At 28.6% G+C, this 21,336-nt stretch overlaps 3 protein-coding genes across 9 annotated transcripts; 2 read left to right on the top strand and 1 right to left on the bottom strand.

Moving 5' to 3' along the window:
• The first annotated feature begins 128 nt into the window (after positions 1–128).
• On the top strand, positions 129–8,401 carry LOC143144656 (uncharacterized). Its single transcript, XM_076307288.1, has 15 exons — positions 129–1,001; positions 1,209–1,348; positions 1,444–1,545; positions 1,669–1,793; positions 1,872–2,055; positions 2,138–2,241; positions 2,322–2,438; positions 2,524–2,639; positions 2,746–2,794; positions 2,931–3,113; positions 3,197–3,443; positions 3,556–4,560; positions 5,202–5,371; positions 6,077–6,236; positions 6,336–8,401. The coding sequence occupies exons 2-15, from the start codon at positions 1,226–1,228 to the stop codon at positions 7,488–7,490; spliced, it is 3,840 nt and encodes a 1,279-aa protein (XP_076163403.1). The 5' UTR covers positions 129–1,001; positions 1,209–1,225; the 3' UTR covers positions 7,491–8,401.
• Positions 7,617–15,334, bottom strand: Gluprors (Glutamyl-prolyl-tRNA synthetase). Its single transcript, XM_076307287.1, has 14 exons — positions 15,210–15,334; positions 14,568–14,745; positions 14,051–14,233; positions 13,553–13,968; positions 13,120–13,471; positions 12,842–13,013; positions 12,347–12,748; positions 11,827–12,280; positions 11,511–11,756; positions 9,923–11,419; positions 9,441–9,842; positions 8,983–9,374; positions 8,745–8,888; positions 7,617–8,654 (listed from the first exon to the last, which is right to left on the bottom strand). The coding sequence occupies exons 2-14, from the start codon at positions 14,608–14,610 to the stop codon at positions 8,489–8,491; spliced, it is 4,869 nt and encodes a 1,622-aa protein (XP_076163402.1). The 5' UTR covers positions 14,611–14,745; positions 15,210–15,334; the 3' UTR covers positions 7,617–8,488.
• Pkd (serine/threonine-protein kinase D3) lies at positions 14,812–20,577 on the top strand. 7 transcript variants are annotated; one of them, XM_076307291.1, is made up of 14 exons: positions 14,812–14,902; positions 15,550–15,850; positions 16,380–16,661; positions 16,769–16,900; positions 16,997–17,202; positions 17,277–17,556; positions 17,628–17,785; positions 17,913–17,974; positions 18,073–18,202; positions 18,278–18,410; positions 18,480–18,662; positions 18,729–19,475; positions 19,560–19,645; positions 19,728–20,575. In XM_076307291.1, the coding sequence occupies exons 3-14, from the start codon at positions 16,397–16,399 to the stop codon at positions 19,839–19,841; spliced, it is 2,496 nt and encodes an 831-aa protein (XP_076163406.1). In that variant the 5' UTR covers positions 14,812–14,902; positions 15,550–15,850; positions 16,380–16,396; the 3' UTR covers positions 19,842–20,575. The 7 variants fall into 7 exon arrangements, with proteins under 7 accessions (XP_076163406.1, XP_076163405.1, XP_076163410.1 ...); XM_076307290.1 differs by lacking the exon at positions 14,812–14,902 and adding an exon at positions 15,299–15,322; XM_076307292.1 differs by lacking the exon at positions 14,812–14,902 and adding an exon at positions 15,389–15,411.
• The last annotated feature ends 759 nt before the right edge of the window (positions 20,578–21,336 follow it).

Genomic DNA, 21,336 nt, shown 5'->3' with positions numbered 1-21,336 from the left:
TCCGTGTAAGAAGAAAGTTATTAACTTCAATACCAACCTAAATAGACGCTTGCTGAGAAGGAGAAAGGGTCTTGGTAATGTCGGCGCTGGTGATTTTTTAGTCAAATAACAAATCAATTCTAGGTGTACACATTTTATTATACTTGCATCTATAGGGGGGTAGTTATGTGCTTTTATTTACATAAAATAGCCTTTAAATTGAAGGGACTATATCTGTTTCGTTCAAATAAAATAATGCGAGGTTAGATTAGTGCATATTGGAATTTTAGACTATTAAGGTAAATTAGCTTAATAAAGGGGTACGGATAATCTTCACCATTCTCGAAAACTTATGATCATCTAAACTTACAAGAATCTGCTGCTATTTGAAACCCTCTAGTGGTAAATTTTGAACTATTTGTTACCAACATGATTATCGTTTTACGTCAATCATGCCACCTATAGCAGTATTCAGTAGTTTATGACTTCCCGTAAGAGGAGAGTGTTCGATCACGCTTTTTGCTGAAAACTTCAATTAGTCGGTTGAATTAAGAGAAGTTCTATTCGTCGGATTTGAAAGACATATTGATACAAAATCTGTATCATTATCGTGTACGTTTATTAGAAGTTGCGCTTGGCGTCATTTCTTATATACGCTTTTCCCGCCCAGTGTTATTTTGAAAATGAGTGACTCTATTAATTAAATGATAAATAAATGACTCTTGTTAAACAATAACCTATTAAAAAATTTAAATCTATAACGTTTGTGTAGATTAATTGCTGTGTTATTCATAAACAAATATCTTTGAAATTACGTTAAATGTTGTATTAGATCACGATCATTATGACTATTCGTTTCGCTGACATTCTGCAAATTGCAATATTAACAAACGCATTGCGATCAAGATTTTGTTAAATATGCATTTATAAAGTAGACCAATTACAGAGTAATTTGGTACATATACGTCAATATACCTTGTTTAAAACTATCGTGACGTTACGGAAGGGTATTTACAAAATTTGTACGTATTATTGTTAATTGTGTCTTATTTATTTATGGGCTATTTATTATTGTGAATAATTACTTTTATCTTGTTAATAAATAGTATAAAATTTTTTATGAAAACAATATTATAGGCAGTATCGTGTTTTGTATATGTATTGAATTTATTTAATTAATGTTGAACATTAGTTTTGATATATTTAATTGCAAATTTATTATTTGACAGATTCATTAGTGCATACAATGTCGAAGCGAAAGACACTTAAACAAAGACTCTGCTGCTTTTGTGGATTGTCAGAAGATGATGAATTAGAATTTGGAAAAATCTACAAACATGGTGATATTGTTACACATTATTATTGCTTGGTAAAGAGTTTACAACATAGTTTTTATATTTTGAGATAATTTTGATAATGCAATATGTATCTAAGTACAATAAGTATATGTATAATATTTTGTAGCTTTTATCATCAAATATGGAACAAAGAGGAAAAGATAATGAAGGCATTTTAGGCTTTTTATCATTAGATATACAAAAGGAACTTCGTAGAGGAAAGAAATTGGTAAATAATTATATAGTAACATGTAAAAGAATTGAGAAAAGAATTTCTTTTTGTAATTTTTTTGTGGTAAAATTATTGTAATCCAATCTTTGTAATCAAAATATATGTTTTTATTCTCTTAAGATATGTTCGTATTGTAAGAAAACTGGTGCCACTTTGGGATGTTGTAATACCAAATGTAAACGAATATTTCATTATCCTTGTGGGTTAAGGGCTGGAACCTTAAATCAATTTTTTGGTGAATTTAGGTATATCATTTTCAATTTATCTTCTGTTTTCAATTTATATTTGATAAAAAATGTAAATATTATGTTACAATCTTCCAGGTCATTTTGTAAAGATCATAGACCAAAACAAAAAATAGATCTTCAGGTAAAAAATGAATTGGCAAAAACCAAGGAAGTGAAATGTTATATTTGTTATGATAATGTGAATTCTGGTGATATAATTAATACAATATGGGCTCCATGTTGTAAAAAAAATGCTTGGTTTCATAGAAAATGTGTCCAAGTAAGAAAATAATATGTTGTAAATTATTCATTTTTTTTAAACACATGGGGATGCATATTCAAGAACAAAAATTTTATTTTAGCAACTTGCTGTAAATGCTGGTTATTTTTTTAAATGTCCCTTGTGCAATGATAAGAAAGCATTTCAAAAAGCAATGCTAGAGTTTGGTATTTTCATTCCTAGTCAGTACGTAACAAATAAATTTTATATGTTTTGTATTAGATATAGGATCAAGAATAATAATTTATAAAACACTTCTTTTCCAGAGATGCTTCTTGGGAACTTGAGCCGAATGCATTTCAGGAACTTTTATATAGGCATGATCAATGTGATGCTCCAATATGTCTTTGTCCTAAAGGTAGAAAACATACGAGTTTTAATGCGTAAGTGGAAATATGCTTTGTTTATGTTTTATATGATTAGACAAAATTTGTTATTTCTGTTATTTTTTAAAATATATTTTAACAGAAAGTGGGAGCTGACACTTTGTCGAACTTGTGGTTCGCAAGGAATTCACATGGCTTGTGGAAAACTTAAATGGGCTAATCCAATTTGGGAATGTTCAGAATGTATTTCTATATTAGGCAAGCTATAGATGAAGAATACATTTTTCATCAAATAAACTTAATGGACTTAAATTAGTAATAAATTTTCTGTTATAACATGGTATTATATTTTTTCTTTTTATAGGTAAATCTACAAATACTATTAATTCAAACACAACTGGATGTACATTGCAGTATGTATTGATTCTTTTCATCTATTCGTTAATTTTAAATAATTAATGTTACTAAAACATTAATACAAAAATAAACTAGTAATTTCGGCTATTAAGATAATTAAAAAGTATCATGCATTTAAAATTGTTTACTCAGAACTGATTTGGACTCTGAAGATAGTAACAGTGATATTTCTGTTGGAAAAGAGTCACCTATACCATTTACATCAAATGTACCAGTTGCCAGTTCTACATCATATGTGCCTACTATTAAGCATCGTCCTGGTCCACGAACATTTAAAATAAAACAACAACTTAAAGCAGCTAAAGAAATTCAAATGTTAGTATATATAAGATAACAACTATAATTTAAATATACTGAATTTCTTTATGATAACAAAAATGTATTTTAATGATGGTTAGTATGCAATTGAATGACATCAGTAAGCAAGGAACTAGTGAAAGAATGGATATGCTCTTGAACTCAAGAGATCCAGAAGAGTCTACAAGTACTAAAGGAACTTCTATGATTAAATTAGATTTATTATTAAAAGACAAAGCATTGCACAATTGCGGAGAACGTGTGAATAAATTGACAGAATGTTCTAAATCATTACCACTTGCATCAAGTAATAATGTTATCATGCTTGATAGCGATGACGATGTTGAGGTAAATATATAAATATAACAAAATTCAACTAAAAGTTCTATTAGATATTTAGAATACAATAATAGTATTATTTATTTATATATTCATTAAAACACTTACATATACATTACAGGTCATTAATGACAGTTCACTAAACAATACATTACTTATTCCTACTAATAATGGAATTGAAATGGATGTTTTATCCCACTCTAGAAATGATACCATTGAAGTCAAAGAAAATGTAATACGTAATTATAGTCTACTCGCAATGGGAAAATTAGTACAAGCAAATACTTTAAAACAAAATTATGATGATAATTTTTTAACTAGTAACTTAGATGTTACTAAATCTGATGTTATGAAAAATCATAGTTTGCAAGATTTAGTAAAATCTAATACTTCAGAAGGAACAGTACACTTGAACCAAGAAACTGGATACAAGTGTTTTGACATGCTTTCAAATATAAAAATTACAAATGTAATTTCTTTGACACCTGAACAATTTGAAAATGTGCCACCTATTATGGAAGAACAAGATACTAACAATATCGAATGCGTAAGATCACAGAATAGTAATGAATTACTATTAAGTAGTAATCCAGTATCTCCGCCTGTACTCTCACAAAATGATTGCTTTGTATCAAATTTAAAAAGAAAATTTGATAACATTTTGATAAATCCAACAACTTCACCTGAAGAAAAATCTAAAAAAATAAGAAAAGATCTCAATTCACAGAACCTAGAGCAACAACCGTTTTTATTTATAAATGTTCAAAATACTGAAAGCCCTATTACATCTGTGAGTAACGTTTCAATTTCGATATTAGATAAAAATTGTGAACAGATTAATAATAACAACAAGAACAAAACTTCTGCAACTGTATCTAGTATAACTAGTAGAGATCAATTACACAGTCAAGTTGAACAGAATTGTGTTACAAATAATTACAAAGTAAATGAACAAACAACTAATGTAGAAAAGAGTATATTAAATTATGTAAGCGATGCACCCGCAATTTCATCAGAACGTAAAGAAAAAAATAACAGTAATATTACAAATATATGCAGTACGCACGTTGAGGATGAAACGAATATAATATCCACAAATAAGAAAATTGATGGATGCAAAAGCAATGTGAGTAATAAGTTTTGTATACTTTATATTTTGTGTTAAAATTGATTGTATTGACATCAATATAAAATATTTTTAATAAATAATATACACAGAAAGGTGTGTATATGAATAAATAAAAGTAGAATTGTTAACCCTTAAACTATTTGGTTTTTAAGTTACACGTTTTTTATATAATGGACTTTTTATTTTATTTTCATATATTTAAATAGCATTATTAGATTATTCTGTATGTAGTCTTTTCAAGGACTAAATTAATATAAAATTAATATGAAGAAATAAAATCCAAATAAAATCAAAAGAATATCACCAAAAAAAAATAGAAAAACTAGTAGAAAGATAGTGGAAAAATTGTAAAAAACAAAGGAAATTATGTATTTGGTCAAACCTTACTAGAATATTGTGTATTCATACTTTGAATATGTATAAAAAAAGGCCATATTAGTTATGAAATGACCTAATACATAGTGAAGAAATTAGTGTACTTTTTGTAATCATTATAGTAGACAGGTAAATATAAGTGCAGCTGTTATGTACTATAGTTTAGGGGTTAATTCTGATAGAAAGTAGGGTACGGGGATATTGTATCACCATATCCATTTCCCCGTACCTTCTCCTGAATGTTTAACTTGGAATTCTAACAGTGTGACGGGGATGCAGGCACCAGTCCTGCTGCTAAATCAGGATATAAGAGCATCGCAAATGCTACAAGGATTGATCGTCCAGAAGAATTTATCAAATTGGATCACTCCCAGCCACAATCAGACAGATCAGACACATCAGATCAGTGGAGATCAGAAAACGATAGTGAGATGTGAGTATTATAAATTATATTTAATAATAACTAAATATGTGTCCTTGTGTTTTTCTTATACTGAGTTATCCATTTAAATCAAGTCATGTAAATATCTTGGCAACTATTATTAGAAATGGTAGATTTTCTGACAGAACAAATTTTACCAACAGAGAACAATTAAAGCAGCATAAGTAACATTTTCAGACTTATTGGGGCATAACCATCAATAAATACATCATTGAACTTTACTTTTTTGGCAGTATATACATGCACATGCAATAAATATGAGAATTTTATCCAGAACATACTATCATTGTTTTTGGAAAATGTAATTTAGTTACCAAATAATGAAAGTAATTTTAATATGATTAAAATTTATAATTTTAATATTTTCCAAACTGAAGAGATTCAATCATTGTTATTGAAATATAAATGGTTTCATTTAAAAAAAAATGTTGACCTTTCATGTTGAATAACAAAATCATGTTCTTTTTGTAATCATTCTACTTTTTCCCAAAATAATTTTTAATATTATCGTAGTTTCCATAATGTTTGTATGAATCAATTTTATAATTTATGGGTTCAACACATATATATAAAAATTTGTTCACATTAAATTGTGATTTTTTCTTTTGTATTTTCATATGGATAAAATATCCGGTAAGTAATTGAAAAACATTTGTCATATATTAGAAATATGTAAATAATTTCTACGAATTGTAGGCCAACCATTCCAATATGTAGGACATCAAATGTCACATCCAATGATGTTTGCTACAAAAAAAGGAATGGAAACACCGAATGTAATTACTCTCGATTGATACCAGAATACATACGTTTACGTGACCTTAAGTTTCGTGTGTATAATCCAAATAATTTGCAGGTAGCACTAAATTTTCTTTAAATATATAACTATCATCATCATTAATATAAATTTGAGGTATTTTATTAGATATCTATTTGATTTATAATTGTTACACAGATGACCTTATATGATAAGTTTTCTGTAAATATCAATATGGAAAATTCAATTAATACAAAGAAGAACACTAAATTTGATGTATCTACACGGAAGACAGTTCAACAGAAAATTTTTAAAATGCAAAATGAAACATCTCCAAATGTTAGATTTGAAGATATTTTACACAATATTTCATCTGTTTGTAACAAAGATAAGGGCAAGTACAGTTTGCCTGTTAATGATCAATCGGAAAGTTATCGCGACGATGCAAAAGAAAATCTAGATCCAGTAACAACAATACCTTGTAAAAGTATAGCAGATAATTTAGTTACAAGTACAACTTTAATAACAACTAATTTACCTGTTTCTACGAATAGTAATAATCAAAATGAAGAAATAAATTCTACGCATTTTGTATACAATGCATCTAAAATAATTGAAGAAGATAACAAATGGCGTAATCGAGAGAATTTAGTTAATAATTTTGAGAATACTTTTGATTTAGAAGAATGTACTAATATAACATCATATGCGAGTACAAATTCTAATGAAAAACATTTTAGAAATATTAGTGATTTAATGCAAAATATTCAAAGTTTAAGCTCTGATCATGTAACTAGTAGCATAGCCGAAAAACGTATTGTCAAAGCAGATATAAAAAATAATTCTTTTGATTCAACGAAATTGGTTCAACGCGCATTATGTTTTGATGATCATATAAATTGCACAATGGAAAATAAGACCAGAAGCATGATTGAAACATGTTTTAAAATAAGTATTGATTTAAAAAAGATTGAAAACTTTATTGATAATAATCCAAATTTGTTTTTCACATGCAAAAAGGAGAATGATGAACAATGTTTTGAAGAACTAGATTTTTTAAAAAATCGGAGTGATATAGCAGAAAGAATTAAGATTCCAACCAGACGTGTCACACATTCAGTAATAGATGACTCAAAACAAATGGAAAATAGTACATTAACCTTACCTATAAATAGAGTAGCAAAATTGAAAAGTCAAACAAATGAAGATTATGAAAAAATAGAAGATACAATAGCTACAGAAAATTTAACACAAGAAACAAGATATATTAAAAATTCTCCCTTTAATAATCAAAAACATGATCCAAAGCATACTAGCAGTAATTTTGAAAAACAATGTACTTTCAATAGGTAACGCAACATAAATATGTATGTATATAGAATAAATATATTTTAAAACTTCTGAAAGTATTAGTCTAAACAAGTTATTAAAGAAACTGCATTCATAAAACTGATATATATGATAACTACACAATTTTTGTACGTAGTATTTAAAATTTTAATAATATTACAACTATTTGTTAATCTTGTAAAAATGCATACGCACATACACATAACGTAACAAATTCACTGTATTAGTATTTTGAAAGGTACTATAATTAGTTTTACTTTTTCAATAGTGAATGGAGAGAAATGTGCGTATATAGTTATAGAATAAATTTTCAATTTTGTGTATACAAAATTTTAATTTCTAACACGTTAGCTACTGAGTTTGCATATATGTATTACGTTGGAGATAGGTCAGTTTCTGTGGAGTCGGATTCATACATATTGCAAGCGTTTAGTTTTTTGAATATTCCAATTCCAGTTTAATTTTTGTTAATGTATAGATCAGAAACACGATAGTAGTATCTGAATGTTGATGATGTTACAGTTGGTTTACAGGATAAAACAAACATGGTAAAACTGGAAAAAATGCTATAGCCCATAAAAAAAGAAATTGTTACAAAGATGCGGCAGTGAATGTGTTAATGTCTTCATGAAATTTTCCTTTATATTTTTAAGTCTTAGTATTCAAATACATTACTTATGCGTATTAAACAATTTATAATGTAATTCTGAATGTTTCAAATATTGTGTACATTTAGCTTCGATATTTGTAATTACTTATTTAAGATAAAAAATAAATATAAGTTTTCTAGTTCTTCAAAGTAGTTTTAAGGTTCCTACATTACATTTTAACTTAAGAAGTGCAGTGCTAGAAATTTTTCAAATTGTTTTACAATAAATTTGAAAAAAATTACGATTTTTTATGTAAGTTTTTATATACCAAAATTTAAATAAAAGAACATATTTATCATTTCAATTATTAGTAAAATACAAATTGTTTCAAATCTCTGTCACAAAAGAATTCTAGTAGCTACGACCAAAAAGTGTATAAAATTTTGGTTCATTTTGACAATTGAGATGAATGCATTTTTGTTTATTAAGAGGTGTTGGTGAAGTTGGCTGTTCAAACGGTATACAAAGACTTTTTGCGCCCATTGACAGTGCTCCAGGTTCCTCTCCTGTATCCTCCCTATAAATATAAAGAAATATATATAAATACATACACTTCACATTACATAAAAACTTATATAAAAATATAATTTTTTTGGTATATTCATACCGTGCACTATCAGCTTTAATATTATCTTCGCAAGATAATTCTCCACAGAATGGTGATAACAGCATATTCTTCTTATTAAGTTCAGAACAAAATTCATTCCAAGTGTCTACACGTTTGATATGTTCATTTAAATTTGTTCTTGCTCTATTAAAAATAATATTATTCATTTATAATAATGAATCCAGTAATTATTAATAACGACCATAGGTATGTAAAACGTTTTTATAACAGTACTTACTTAGTAAGCAAGCTTGATTGTATATCAGTTAATAATGTAAGTAATGCAGTAAGCACATTGAATCTGTTTGCAACTACTCTTTCAGAAGTATCTCTGCGTACAAACGTGACTGTATTCTTTTTCAAGTCCTTTGGACCTAATTCAATTCTTACAGGTACACCTTTCAATTCCCAGTGGTTAAATTTCCAACCTGGAGTACGATTAATACGATAGTCAGCCTTTACTCTGAGCGCCTTATCTTTTGACAATTCATCTAATAATTTGTTACATTCAGTAAACAAGAATTCTCTCTGTTGAGGTGTTGTACTTGCTGTGACACCACAGGGTACTATAATAGCTTGAATAAAGGCTACATTTGGTGGTAGTACTAAACCTTTATCATCTCCATGAACCTACAAATAAACTATGAAGCTTATTTGTTCACACATATTTTTCTGTTATGACAAAAGAATATATACCATTATCATGACCCCAATTGTGCGAGTCGTTAAGCCCCATGAATTTTGGTAGACGAATGTCTTCTCATTTCCTTCTACAGCACCCTCTACTTGAATATTAAACATTTTAGAAAAATTTTGTCCAAGGTGGTGACTTGTTGCTCCCTGTATGGCACGACCACTTGTTGAGATAAAAGACTCAACCGTGGTAGTATAATCACCACCAGCAAACTTTTCTTTTTCAGTTTTACGGCCTTTAATAACAGGAATTGCTAACAGATCTTCATATACTCTAGCATACATGTTTAAAATTGTCATTACTTCCTCATCTGCTTCAGCTTTAGTGGCAAATGCAGTATGTCCTTCCTGCCATAAAAATTCTCTTGTACGCAAAAAAGGTTTAGGGTCTTTGAACTCCCATCTCTGTAACAAAAAAAAAGTGGCGAATATTTTTTACTTAAATTTTGTAATGCAGTGCTTAGTAAATTTCATTTAACACCTACTACTACGTTGTTCCACTGATTGAGTTTTAGAGGTAGCTCTGTATCTGATTTCAACCATTTGGCATAAGCCGGATACATTACAGTTTCTGATGTTGGTCTTATAGCAATTGGTTCTGCTAAATCTGATTCTCCACATTTTGTAACCCATGCAACTTCAGGTGCGAAATCTGTTACATGTGCTTTTTCTTTCTCTAATACTGTTTTTGTAACGAAAATAGGAAAATAGCATTCTTGGACGCCTAGTTCTGTTATTTCCTTATTAATGAAATCCTTTATTATTTTCCAAATGGCAAAACTCCATGGACGAAGAATGTAACATCCTGATACGTCATAGTATTCAATCATACCGCTCTTAGTAATAATTTGAGAATACCATTCGAAGAAATTTTCTTCTTTTTTTACCTCCATTCCTAATCTTGTTCCAGTTTTTCCAGCATCTATATCCTTTGTAATTTGAGTTTTAACTATTTCTTTGTTTACCACATTCTTTCGTTTTTCTGTCGTAGAAGTATCTTCTTTTCTTTTCCTTTTAGATGTTACATCTGACTTTTGTGATTTCCATTCTTCACCAGTTAACGTTTTATAATTATTTTTCAAATCTAAAAGAATTTTTACTTCTTGATCAATAAGATTTTTATCTGCTTTAGAATCCTTCAATTGTCTTACTTTATCTCCCTGTTTCTGTATGCTCTCAGAAAGTTGATCAGCATTAGTTTTTTCTTTATTTTCTATATCAGTTACTGGAGTAATAGATGGTTTCCACACTTCACCAATTGCAGTTAAGTAATCGGTCATTAATTTTAGAAGTAACTTTACTTCTTGATCAATTATATTTTGTTTTGCTTTTGAGGCTTTAAGTTGCCTTATCTGATCTCCTTGTTTCTGTATTTCATTAATTATTTTTTCGCTATCAATTGTTTTATTTATTGTATCAGCAATCGTTTTATTGGATATTGTTGGCATAGTAATATTAGATGGATTCCAATCCTGACCAGTTTTAGATTTGTAATCTGACTTCAGAGCAAGAAGTTTTTTTACTTCTTCGTCGATAATATTTTTCTCTGTTTTAGAACTTTTTAATTGTCTTATTTTATCACCTTGTTTTTGAATTTCGTTAAATAATTTTGTAACATTTGATTCTGTTAATATATTTTTGTTTTCTGTTTCTGCCCAATCAGCACCTGTTTTATTTTTGTACTCTATTTTTAAACTTGAAAGACGTTGCATTTCTTGATTTATCTTTAGCTGTAATTCTTTGATTTTATCTTCTTGCTGAGTAATGTCACTAGGTAGTTTGTTTTTATCAGAATTAATAAGTGTCATTCCTGGTTTCCATTCTACTCCGGTACACATTTTGTACTCAGTCTTTAAATTTTGAAGGATCTTTACTTCCGCATCAATTTTAGCTTTATCTGCTTTCTTGGATTTTAGATTACGCACTTTATCACCTTGAGCAATAATATTTTCATTTATTATGTTCTTATCTTGTGTTGTCTCCTATAATATAATAATAACAACAATAACGATATAAACGTTGAAACACATATATTATTAAATTATTATTATAAAAATATAAAATCGTACATACATTCTTTTGAGAGGACTCTTTCATGGAAGTTGCTGGTGCAATAATGCTAGAAGATGCAGTTTTTACTACATTTACATTATGTCCATCTGGTATATGAAATAAAATTAAGGATTGTTCTCTAGAAGAGAATGGACTGGCTGGTGCATAAGGTACATCACATCGAAAGAATCCTTTTCTCTGTAATTGAATTATTTCTCCTTTCTTCACGCGTTTCAATTCCATCTCTCCAAGCATTTTTATCTCCATCTGAAATGTTTACTAATTTCATACTATTGATTTACCTCACTTATAATTACTCTGAAGAACGAAAACTTACTCTTGTATCTTTTGCAACAAAATCTTTATAATCATCGTCCTTTTCCAAAACTGATTTATTTATAATATGATTAAAATAAACAGCATAACATGGAACTAAATTAACTTTACTAATATCATCATTAATTTCATCAGAAGGTATTGCTAACCACGTAATTTTCAACGTATTTTTATAATCCTTGTTTTCTAAATTTAATTCTGCAAATACTTTTTTAACAACGCCATTTTCTTTTTGAATTTTATTTATTAATACGTTGCCCCAATTAATAAAGGTTGTATTTTGACTTTCAATTAGCATGGCTGCATCATCTTTTTCTATGTACAGCACTGAACTTGTCAACACTTGTTTAGTACCTTTTGATGGATCTTTTGGATGATTTTGAACAGTTAACCAATCATCTGTTACATTATTTACATAAACTGGTATGAGTTTATCATAATCCAAAGCAGTATACCTGAAAAAATGATGTTATGCAAATGATTTTTATATTTCTATATAAATGATGTTTCATGTGATATACCTAGTGACAACAGGATCAATCACTTTTTTGTTAAATGCCCATATTTTATCCCATTCCATAAAAACGACAGATCGTGAACTACCTTGAGCAATTATAAATTGTTTTAATCCCTCAACAGTCATTCCTCTCCTCAAAATACCTCTTACTGTTGGAAAACGTGGATCATCCCATCCATCAACTAGACCTTCATCAATAAACCAAGTTAATTTTCTTTTAGATAAAACTGTATTAGTCATGTTCAAGCGTGAGTATTCCCATATATAAGGACGTCTCAATCCCAAGGCATCAATTATCCAATAAAATTGAACATCTCTATCATGATATTCTGTTGTACGTAATGTATGTGTGACATTTTCAATAGAATCAACAATGGGACAAGCAAAATCATATGTTGGATACACCCTAGTGAAAAAAGATGTTTTGTATTAAATATAAAAAACATAAATGAAATCTGTGTATCTACTAATTTTTTAAAATCTAATATCTAATAGATACTTGTATTTTGTTCCTGTTCGTGGATGTGGCTCTGGTTTACATCGATAAATTGTAGGATCTCGTAAACATCCATTTGCTGATTCATAATCAATTTTTGCTCTAACACAACATTCCTGACCTTTAGAAGTACCTTGTTGCATTTCATTCCACATGTAAAGATTTACCTCAATAGCTGAAATAGTAAATCCAAAATTATTTTCAAATAAATTATTTTTTCCATTCAAATATTTATAAAGAACTACTATATTTGTTTATTCTTCTAAAGTTTCTTAACATACAATTGTTTCTATTTATTGACATAAGTTTCTGTTCACGTTGTCCCTTCATTATTTCAGCAGGAGTATCATCCACATATGCTTTTCCCTCTTCTATTAATTTAGTACAATACTGTAGCATTAAATCAAAGTAATCGGAAGAATAAGTAAATCGGTTTGGTTTAATTTGAAGTAATTCTAAGTCTTCTAGAATAGCTTTTTCAAATTCTAAATTTTCTTTTGCAGGATTTGTATCATCAAATCTCATAATAAGTTGCCCTTTAAATGCTTCTGCATAATAATGATTTAACAAAGCTGCCTTAGCATGACCAATATGCAGATATCCACTTGCCTCTGGCGGGAAACGTACTACAACCTATTGTAAGAGCAAATAAAATTACAAAAATATTCTTTAAAAAAAAATAAAAAAGTATTATTACAAATGTAAATTACTCACTTTACCTATTTCTGCTCCAGGTAAATCAATGTATTTACCTTCTGTTTTGCTTTGATCAGTTTGTTTACTAGTAGTTTTTTCAGATCGTATATCATTACTAGGAACAGACACTTTTGCATTTCTTTTAATCGAGGATAATACTTCTGCAACAGCAGGCAGTGAAAATATCTGTTTATACCATCTATTTATGTTAACAAATTGTTTTTCAAATTTTGCTGAATGCTCTTTGTCCAGAAGCGCACAAAATACATGAATATCGGCTAATGTTAATTTTTTGGAGACCAACCAAGTTGTTGTCATCAAAGCACTATCCAAATAAAATAATGCAGTCTTTTCTATTGAAATGGATCCCAAAAAACCAATTGTGAATGACAACCAATGATCAACTTCAGTTTTTTCACGAGGATTGACACCACCTGAGTTAAATATATAATAGAAGCAAGGGGTAAATTAAAATTTACATATAAAGCAGAAAAAATTAAATATATACAGACTTACCATAAAGATCTGTACATGTAGTTCTAGCAAAGTAGCGACTAACATCACTGCTTCTTTCTCCTAACACTCTACCTTGGCTATCTGTTAATTTAACATTTCCATCACCTTTCCAATCATCACACCAAACAATCTCAATATTTTCTTTATTTTGAGATCTAATTATTTCTGCTACTATCAATGCATCTGTATGAATTCAAAATATATACATTAATATCACTGTATATTGAAAGTTAACAATACATATCAATCAAGAATATTTTAACTAGTTTTATTTCTACACATAACTATATAACAATTTATTTAAATTTACATCAGATTTTCTGACATATGCGTTTACTTTCCTAATCATTTAATATACATTTAACAACAAAATATTTATTGTTACATATATAAATGTGCATAGAAACAAAGTATTTTAGTTAGAAAATGTTGTCAATATTTGTTTTAAAAATTACTTTTAAAACAAGTTTAAAGTTATAACAATTTGTGAAATCATACACGTTCTAATGTAACCTACCTGTCGGAGGACTCTTAGAATTAACTATAAACTTGTAAGTCATTTTTATATGTTAGAATTCAGCTTATTCATAAATATGTTTAGATAGGTTACAATTGCTCTTCCACGTGCTCGATTTTGTCCAGTCCAGTATTAAACAGTTTTAAACAGATGTGTCACGAACTTTATACCAGTTTATCTACATATAAAAGAGAATCAATACATTTCAAATTAAATGAAAGAATAAGATATTAGATCGATTTTGATAACAGAAATCGATTCTTAGTGTTTCCAAAGAGTTAAAAATTTCAAAAATATTGTAGTTCTCTTTATTGCATCAGTTCTATTTCAAAATTGTAAGTATATACATACATCTTTATAGATACATAAGTTACTTATAAATCACAAGTATATAATATACAAACTGTATTTTTTAAAATGTAAAATTTTAAGTTGTAATTTTGTACCTATTAAAATATTAGAAAGCTGAAACGATTATTATTATACCAAATAAATATATAAAAATTATCAAATATATAAATAATAAAATCATAATCTCTATTTCTTAATATTTTACAATTATAAGCAGACTTTTAGTATTTACAAAATATAATTAAAAGAATTACATATATATGTTTATTCAAAAAAATGTAACATACATACATGTATCACATATATCATACATAACACATGCAATCTTATCTACACCAAATCAGTGGTTCTTCCTTCATTTCTTTCAATGAATAAAAGATCTAATATTGAGTCTAAATTTGAATGTAACTATTAAATATTATTCTTTTCATTTTCTTCGTTGTCTTTCCCTATACAGTTATTTTTCTTCGTTTTTGATTGGATTGATCGCAATGTAATGTCAAACCTTTTCTTAATAATCCGTAGTAACAAGTATACGGCACTAGATTTTTGTAGGATACGTGATATGTATAAAAAAGAGTGGACTCATTGATTCGTTTGAAATTTTCACACAGTTTATAATTGTTTTTAGATAAATGTCAAGCGGTGAGTTGAACGATGTGAATCGTTAATTCATTTAATTTAATTTGCACCTACGCAAGTGATCCGATATACAAGAATATATAACAGATAAAAGTATACGCGAAGGTGGGTCGGTCACCTGGAGATAACTGTAAAATGTCATCAACGAATGTGTGTCAGGCATGGATTTGACGCTTCTCGGTGACACTTGTGGGATCTGTTGTCACGCTAATTATGTTCTATCGATATTAATTTGATTGAAAAGTAAGCAGCTACCTTGATAACAGCATTTTCCGCCGATTAACTTGAATGTACGTAATATAATTTTCATTTAAACAAAACGCTCGCACTTTATTAGTTGCAGTAAGTGCTACTGTTTTTTTTCTTTCCTTGTGTGTTGAAAATTCATATGGTTCGGGTGTATTTTAAATCGTGAAAACATTCATTGTCGCAAAACGATTTAACGTGTTCAATTTGTTATTCATTAATATTTTCCTAATCGTTTTAATCTGATGCATTTCTTTTATTGCTTATTATATGCGATGATTACATTAATGATTACGGCCAAAAGAAAAATATGTTGGCATATGTATAAATTGCACTGAAAAATGAGATAATAATTGGTGTATTGATTATTTTTGTTTTATTACTATAAAACAAATTCATGTGTTTTTTTCTATATTATATTAAGTATATACATTATATGGTTTCACTTTTACCAAATAGTATTTTCAATTCATTTTAAATAATAATTTGCCATCGTATTATGAATATGTATATTTTTCAATCATTAATTTTATATAAGGAATGCTAATTTATCAATACATTTATGGATTGCAGATAATAATACAGATAACATGGAGGGACCAGAAGTAACATTTTTATTTCAATTTGGTTTGACTCGTGACACTGTTACAGTTGATAGCAGCACATTAACTCTTAAGGCCCTCAAAGAATTTGCATGTGACTTTATAAACACTAAGTGTCCAGAGCATGGTTTGAATCATTTGTTTGAACGATTGCTTTTATTTAAGCATGATTATAATTCCACTAATATTCTACAACTCATTACAAATGCAACAGAAGTTGTCGATGAAACATTGGTGGAAATTGTTTTGACTGGTAAATTTTGAGTTTATATTATATAATATAAATATCATAATAATGGATGAAAATTAAAAATAAAAAAATTTATTTATGAAGTAAATGATCATTTGGTTTTGTTCTAGCACAAGTGCCAAATGAAGAAGTTCCCATTCGTCCCCATGCTTTAACTGTTCATTCATATAAAGTTCCAACATTCTGTGATTTTTGTGGAGAAATGTTATTTGGTCTTGTTCGGCAAGGTTTAAAATGTGAAGGTAAATATAATACAAAATGTGATGATGCTGTTGTATCAGTCAATTAAAAAGGTATTGTGTAATTTATACATTAATTTCAATCACTGTACTTTTCAGGTTGTGGGATGAATTACCACAAAAGATGTGTTATTAAAATACCTAATAATTGCTCACACGATGCCAGTCAAAGACGGCGTAGTTCAGCAATGCTGAATGTACCAAGATCTCCCAGTCAAGGATCTACTAGTAGTTTGACCAGCATCAGCGATGATAATCATAGTACAAATAATACGCCGAATGTGAGCCAAAATAATAGTACTTTGGTAAGATTTTATATAATATGTAAGTTATAATCTACTTAGTTTGTTATATTAATGTAACAATTTTCCATATTTAGACAATACCAAGCATAATGGCTCCAAAACAATCCCGCTCTCCTTCACTCGGAGGAAGACCAGTATGGGTTGAACGAGAACTTGCAGCACGTATAAAAATTCCACATACATTTGTAGTGCACACATATACTAGGCCAACTGTATGTGGACACTGTAAAAAGTTGTTAAGAGGTTTATTTAAGCAAGGCCTACAATGCAAAGATTGTCAGTACAATGCACATAAGAAGTGTATTGAAAAAATACCTAAAGACTGTACTGGAGAAAATCCGCGCGACAATACAGGTTCTATTTGTTTAAATTTCATTATCTAATTCTAATTAAGGAAGATTGCTTTAATGAAATTGGTTATACAGGTAATGAATATCCAGATAGTGGTGTTGGCAGTGAACCAGAAGGTAAATGTGATGGTAGAAATGAAGAAGGTGATGGTGATAGTGATGCTGAATCGCCATCACCCCCTCAACATTCCTCATTTGCAAGAGATGAAACAAAAACTTCTGAAGAGTACACTGTAAAAATATTTTTATAATAGAAAATGTTACATAAACGGAAGTTTTTATGTTATACAGCTATTACTATTGTATTAATTTTGTAAAATATTTAATAATAATTCATACTTATTTAGATTATTTTTATAGGATCAAGTTCCAAGCAGTGATGATATTATTTATGATGAATTTCAAAAATCAAGTCCATCGAGGTAAATTATATTTTCTCAATTATTAGGTATATCAATATATTACTAAATCAATAACATTGTATATGTAATATAATATATATATAACATTATTTTAATAGTTGCAGTTCCACACCAAGTAATAATATTCCTTTAATGCGTATAGTGCAAAGTGTAAAACACACGAAACGACGTGGTTCAAAAGTTTTGAAGGAAGGTTGGATGGTGCATTTTACAAATCGTGATCCAATGGTGAATAATTAATATATACATATAAAGATAGTTTATATTCAAAATAGACACAAAATTGAATTTAAAAATTTTCAGAGGAAGAAACATTACTGGCGTCTTGATACAAAAGCCATAACATTATTTCAAAGTGAAAATAGTTCCAAATATTATAAAGAAATTCCATTGGTTGAAATATTATCAATTGAAATTGCTAAGACATCTCGTACAAGTATGTATTTAATTATTACATTAATTCATGCTGTATTAAAAAATATTTAGAATGCTAATTACATTTTAGATACAATGCATTGTTTTGAGTTAAAAACTGCCAATATTGATTATTATGTTGGGGAAGATACTTTGTATGGAGATAATTGCAGCCAAGTTTCTTCTCCAGAAAGTGGTATTGGAGCTCATATAGCTAGATCATGGGAAACTAGTATTAGACAAGCACTTATGCCTGTAACTACTGTATCAAACAGTATGTATCTTTCCTGTTATTGTTATGTATTCTTGCTATATTTTTATATTTATATTATTCTTTTAGATCAGGAGCAATCTACAGAACCAGAGGAAAATATTACAGATATGTCTCAGTTGTATGAGATTTTTCCAGATGAAGTTTTGGGCTCTGGTCAATTTGGTACAGTGTATGGAGGTGTTCATCGTAAAAGTGGTCGAGCAGTTGCCATAAAAGTTATCGATAAGTTACGATTTCCTACGAAGCAAGAAGCACAACTTAAAAATGAAGTTGCTATTCTGCAGAATCTTTCACATAGCGGAGTGGTTAATTTAGAACGGATGTTTGAAACTCCAGAACGAATATTTGTTGTTATGGAAAAATTGAAAGGCGATATGTTAGAAATGATATTGAGTTCGGAACGCGGTCGCCTGAGTGAAAGAGTAACCAAATTCCTAATTACACAGATATTGGTAGCACTGAAGCATTTGCATAGCAAGAATATAGTTCATTGTGATTTAAAGCCTGAAAACGTGTTGCTAAGCAGTGACAGTGAATTTACACAAGTAAAACTGTGTGACTTTGGTTTTGCAAGAATTATAGGAGAGAAAAGCTTCAGAAGAAGTGTTGTTGGCACTCCAGCATATTTAGCACCTGAAGTTTTAAGAAATAAAGGTTATAATCGATCTTTAGATATGTGGAGTGTTGGTGTGATTATTTATGTGTCTTTAAGTGGTACATTTCCATTCAATGAGGAAGAAGATATTAACGAACAGATTCAAAATGCTGCCTTCATGTATCCACCTATTCCTTGGCAAGAAATCTCACCTGATGGTACATAATTTAATGATTCAATATATATTTCTTTCATATCTTGATACTAAAACTATTTAAGCATAATCTATTTTCCTTTTTTAGCAATTGACTTAATTAACAATCTGTTACAAGTCAAGCAAAGAAAACGTTATACTGTAGATAAGAGTTTGCAACACACATGGCTTCAAGTAAGTGTTTAGAGAATTACGAATAATTTTTAATTATATCAAATTAAAAAACTGACTTTACCTATGCTTTTTTCTTCTTTAGGATTATCAAACATGGTGTGATTTACAAGAATTAGAAGCGACAGTGGGATATCGTTATTTGACTCATGAAAGTGATGATGCTCGGTGGTTGGCATATAGTAATCAGCGCACATGACCGAACTCTCCGCCTATTTTAAACATCGAAACATTGCCAAATAATTTGTCGATACAAAAAGGCTGGGCTCACTGTGCTCGAGCCACATTACGGCGTCTTATTCGTGCCTGACTCGAACAAGTTCATAAAAGGAAGTACAATTTTATTTTTCATTTTAAATGTTAGAATATTGATAATAAACAACACATCATTGATGAACGTATCTTCCAAGATATTTTACATAGAGGATAAGAATTTTCCTTAATTACGAACATTTTGATCAGACTGCAATATATAAGATAAGGCACAGAACAAAAGATTGTGGAAGAAAGTGACTGCAATGTTTATATAAAGATTTTAGGGGGAATTTCAAAACTTCAATATCTTTCAATACTGTGAAATTTCACCGTAGTTAACAAACAACAAGAGATATTTCATGAAACAATACATATACATAGCACAGTTGTAACGTTTACAACAATTATTTTTCTCATTATGGGATAACTAATTACTTCATGCTCTTTTATCACTTTAATACACTTCTCAATGCATAATAACATTTTACACCTAGTTTGTAAGTGCTAATTTCTTAATATAAATGATATACGACATATTTTCCAGCTTAATATAGAATTCAAACTATAGCATGTTTTATAACTGCACAAATATTGCTTAAACTTAGAGCAAGAAAAATTTTCGGAATTTCTCTGGAATTAATTCTAGAATTAGATTGTTATAGAAGCTTCCTTAAGGCTCTTAAATTTTCTTAGATTAGGCCAATATATACAAAATTATGCTGCGTAAAACTAAATTTTTCTCTAAAAAATGTCTTTTCAGTAGCATAAATTTACTAGATATATTCCTAAACAACAAATTTTAGATTATTTACTCTTGTATGATATAAATTATTAAATAAGATACTAGCACTCATAATATGAATAAACTTCTAATGCTTCCACCTTTATATAATGCAATGAATTATGCAAATATTATCCTCTACTGATCATAAATAGAAAAAGTAATAATTAAATAAGTGCATTTCAAATAATTGGAAATTTATCATAAACGTTCTGAAAAATATTCTATATAGTATTGCAAACATAATCACTATTGTGATAAATTATGTATTAAAAAGTAGAAAACAAAATTTGTTGAAACATTTAAATTATTGTTTGTCAAGTCATTTTAAATATATTTACTATTTTATTTTATTATTAGATGATGTATTTTTGACAGTTTTTATTATATTATTTGAAACAAAGAAAAAACATTCCATACTTAATTTAAAAAACAAAAAAATATCAAATGAACTATATATTTTTTATGTGTTTATTCCTTTTATTAAATTTGCTTACTTTAGTTAACAGATTGCAATTTCATAATTTATGAAATGATAATTGAATCAAGTGAATGTATGTGCATTATTACTATTTCAAGATACATTTTCCACAGTATCGTACATTGCAATTTAAATAAATATATAGCAAGTGGCTAGTGTAATTAAATTTATCTTGAA

The sequence above is a fragment of the Ptiloglossa arizonensis genome, chromosome 3 (assembly GCF_051014685.1).
Source record: "Ptiloglossa arizonensis isolate GNS036 chromosome 3, iyPtiAriz1_principal, whole genome shotgun sequence".
NCBI classification, from domain to species: Eukaryota; Metazoa; Arthropoda; class Insecta; order Hymenoptera; family Colletidae; genus Ptiloglossa; species Ptiloglossa arizonensis.
Note: the sequence above shows the minus strand (reverse complement) of the source record. Positions and strands in the feature narration are given on the sequence as shown.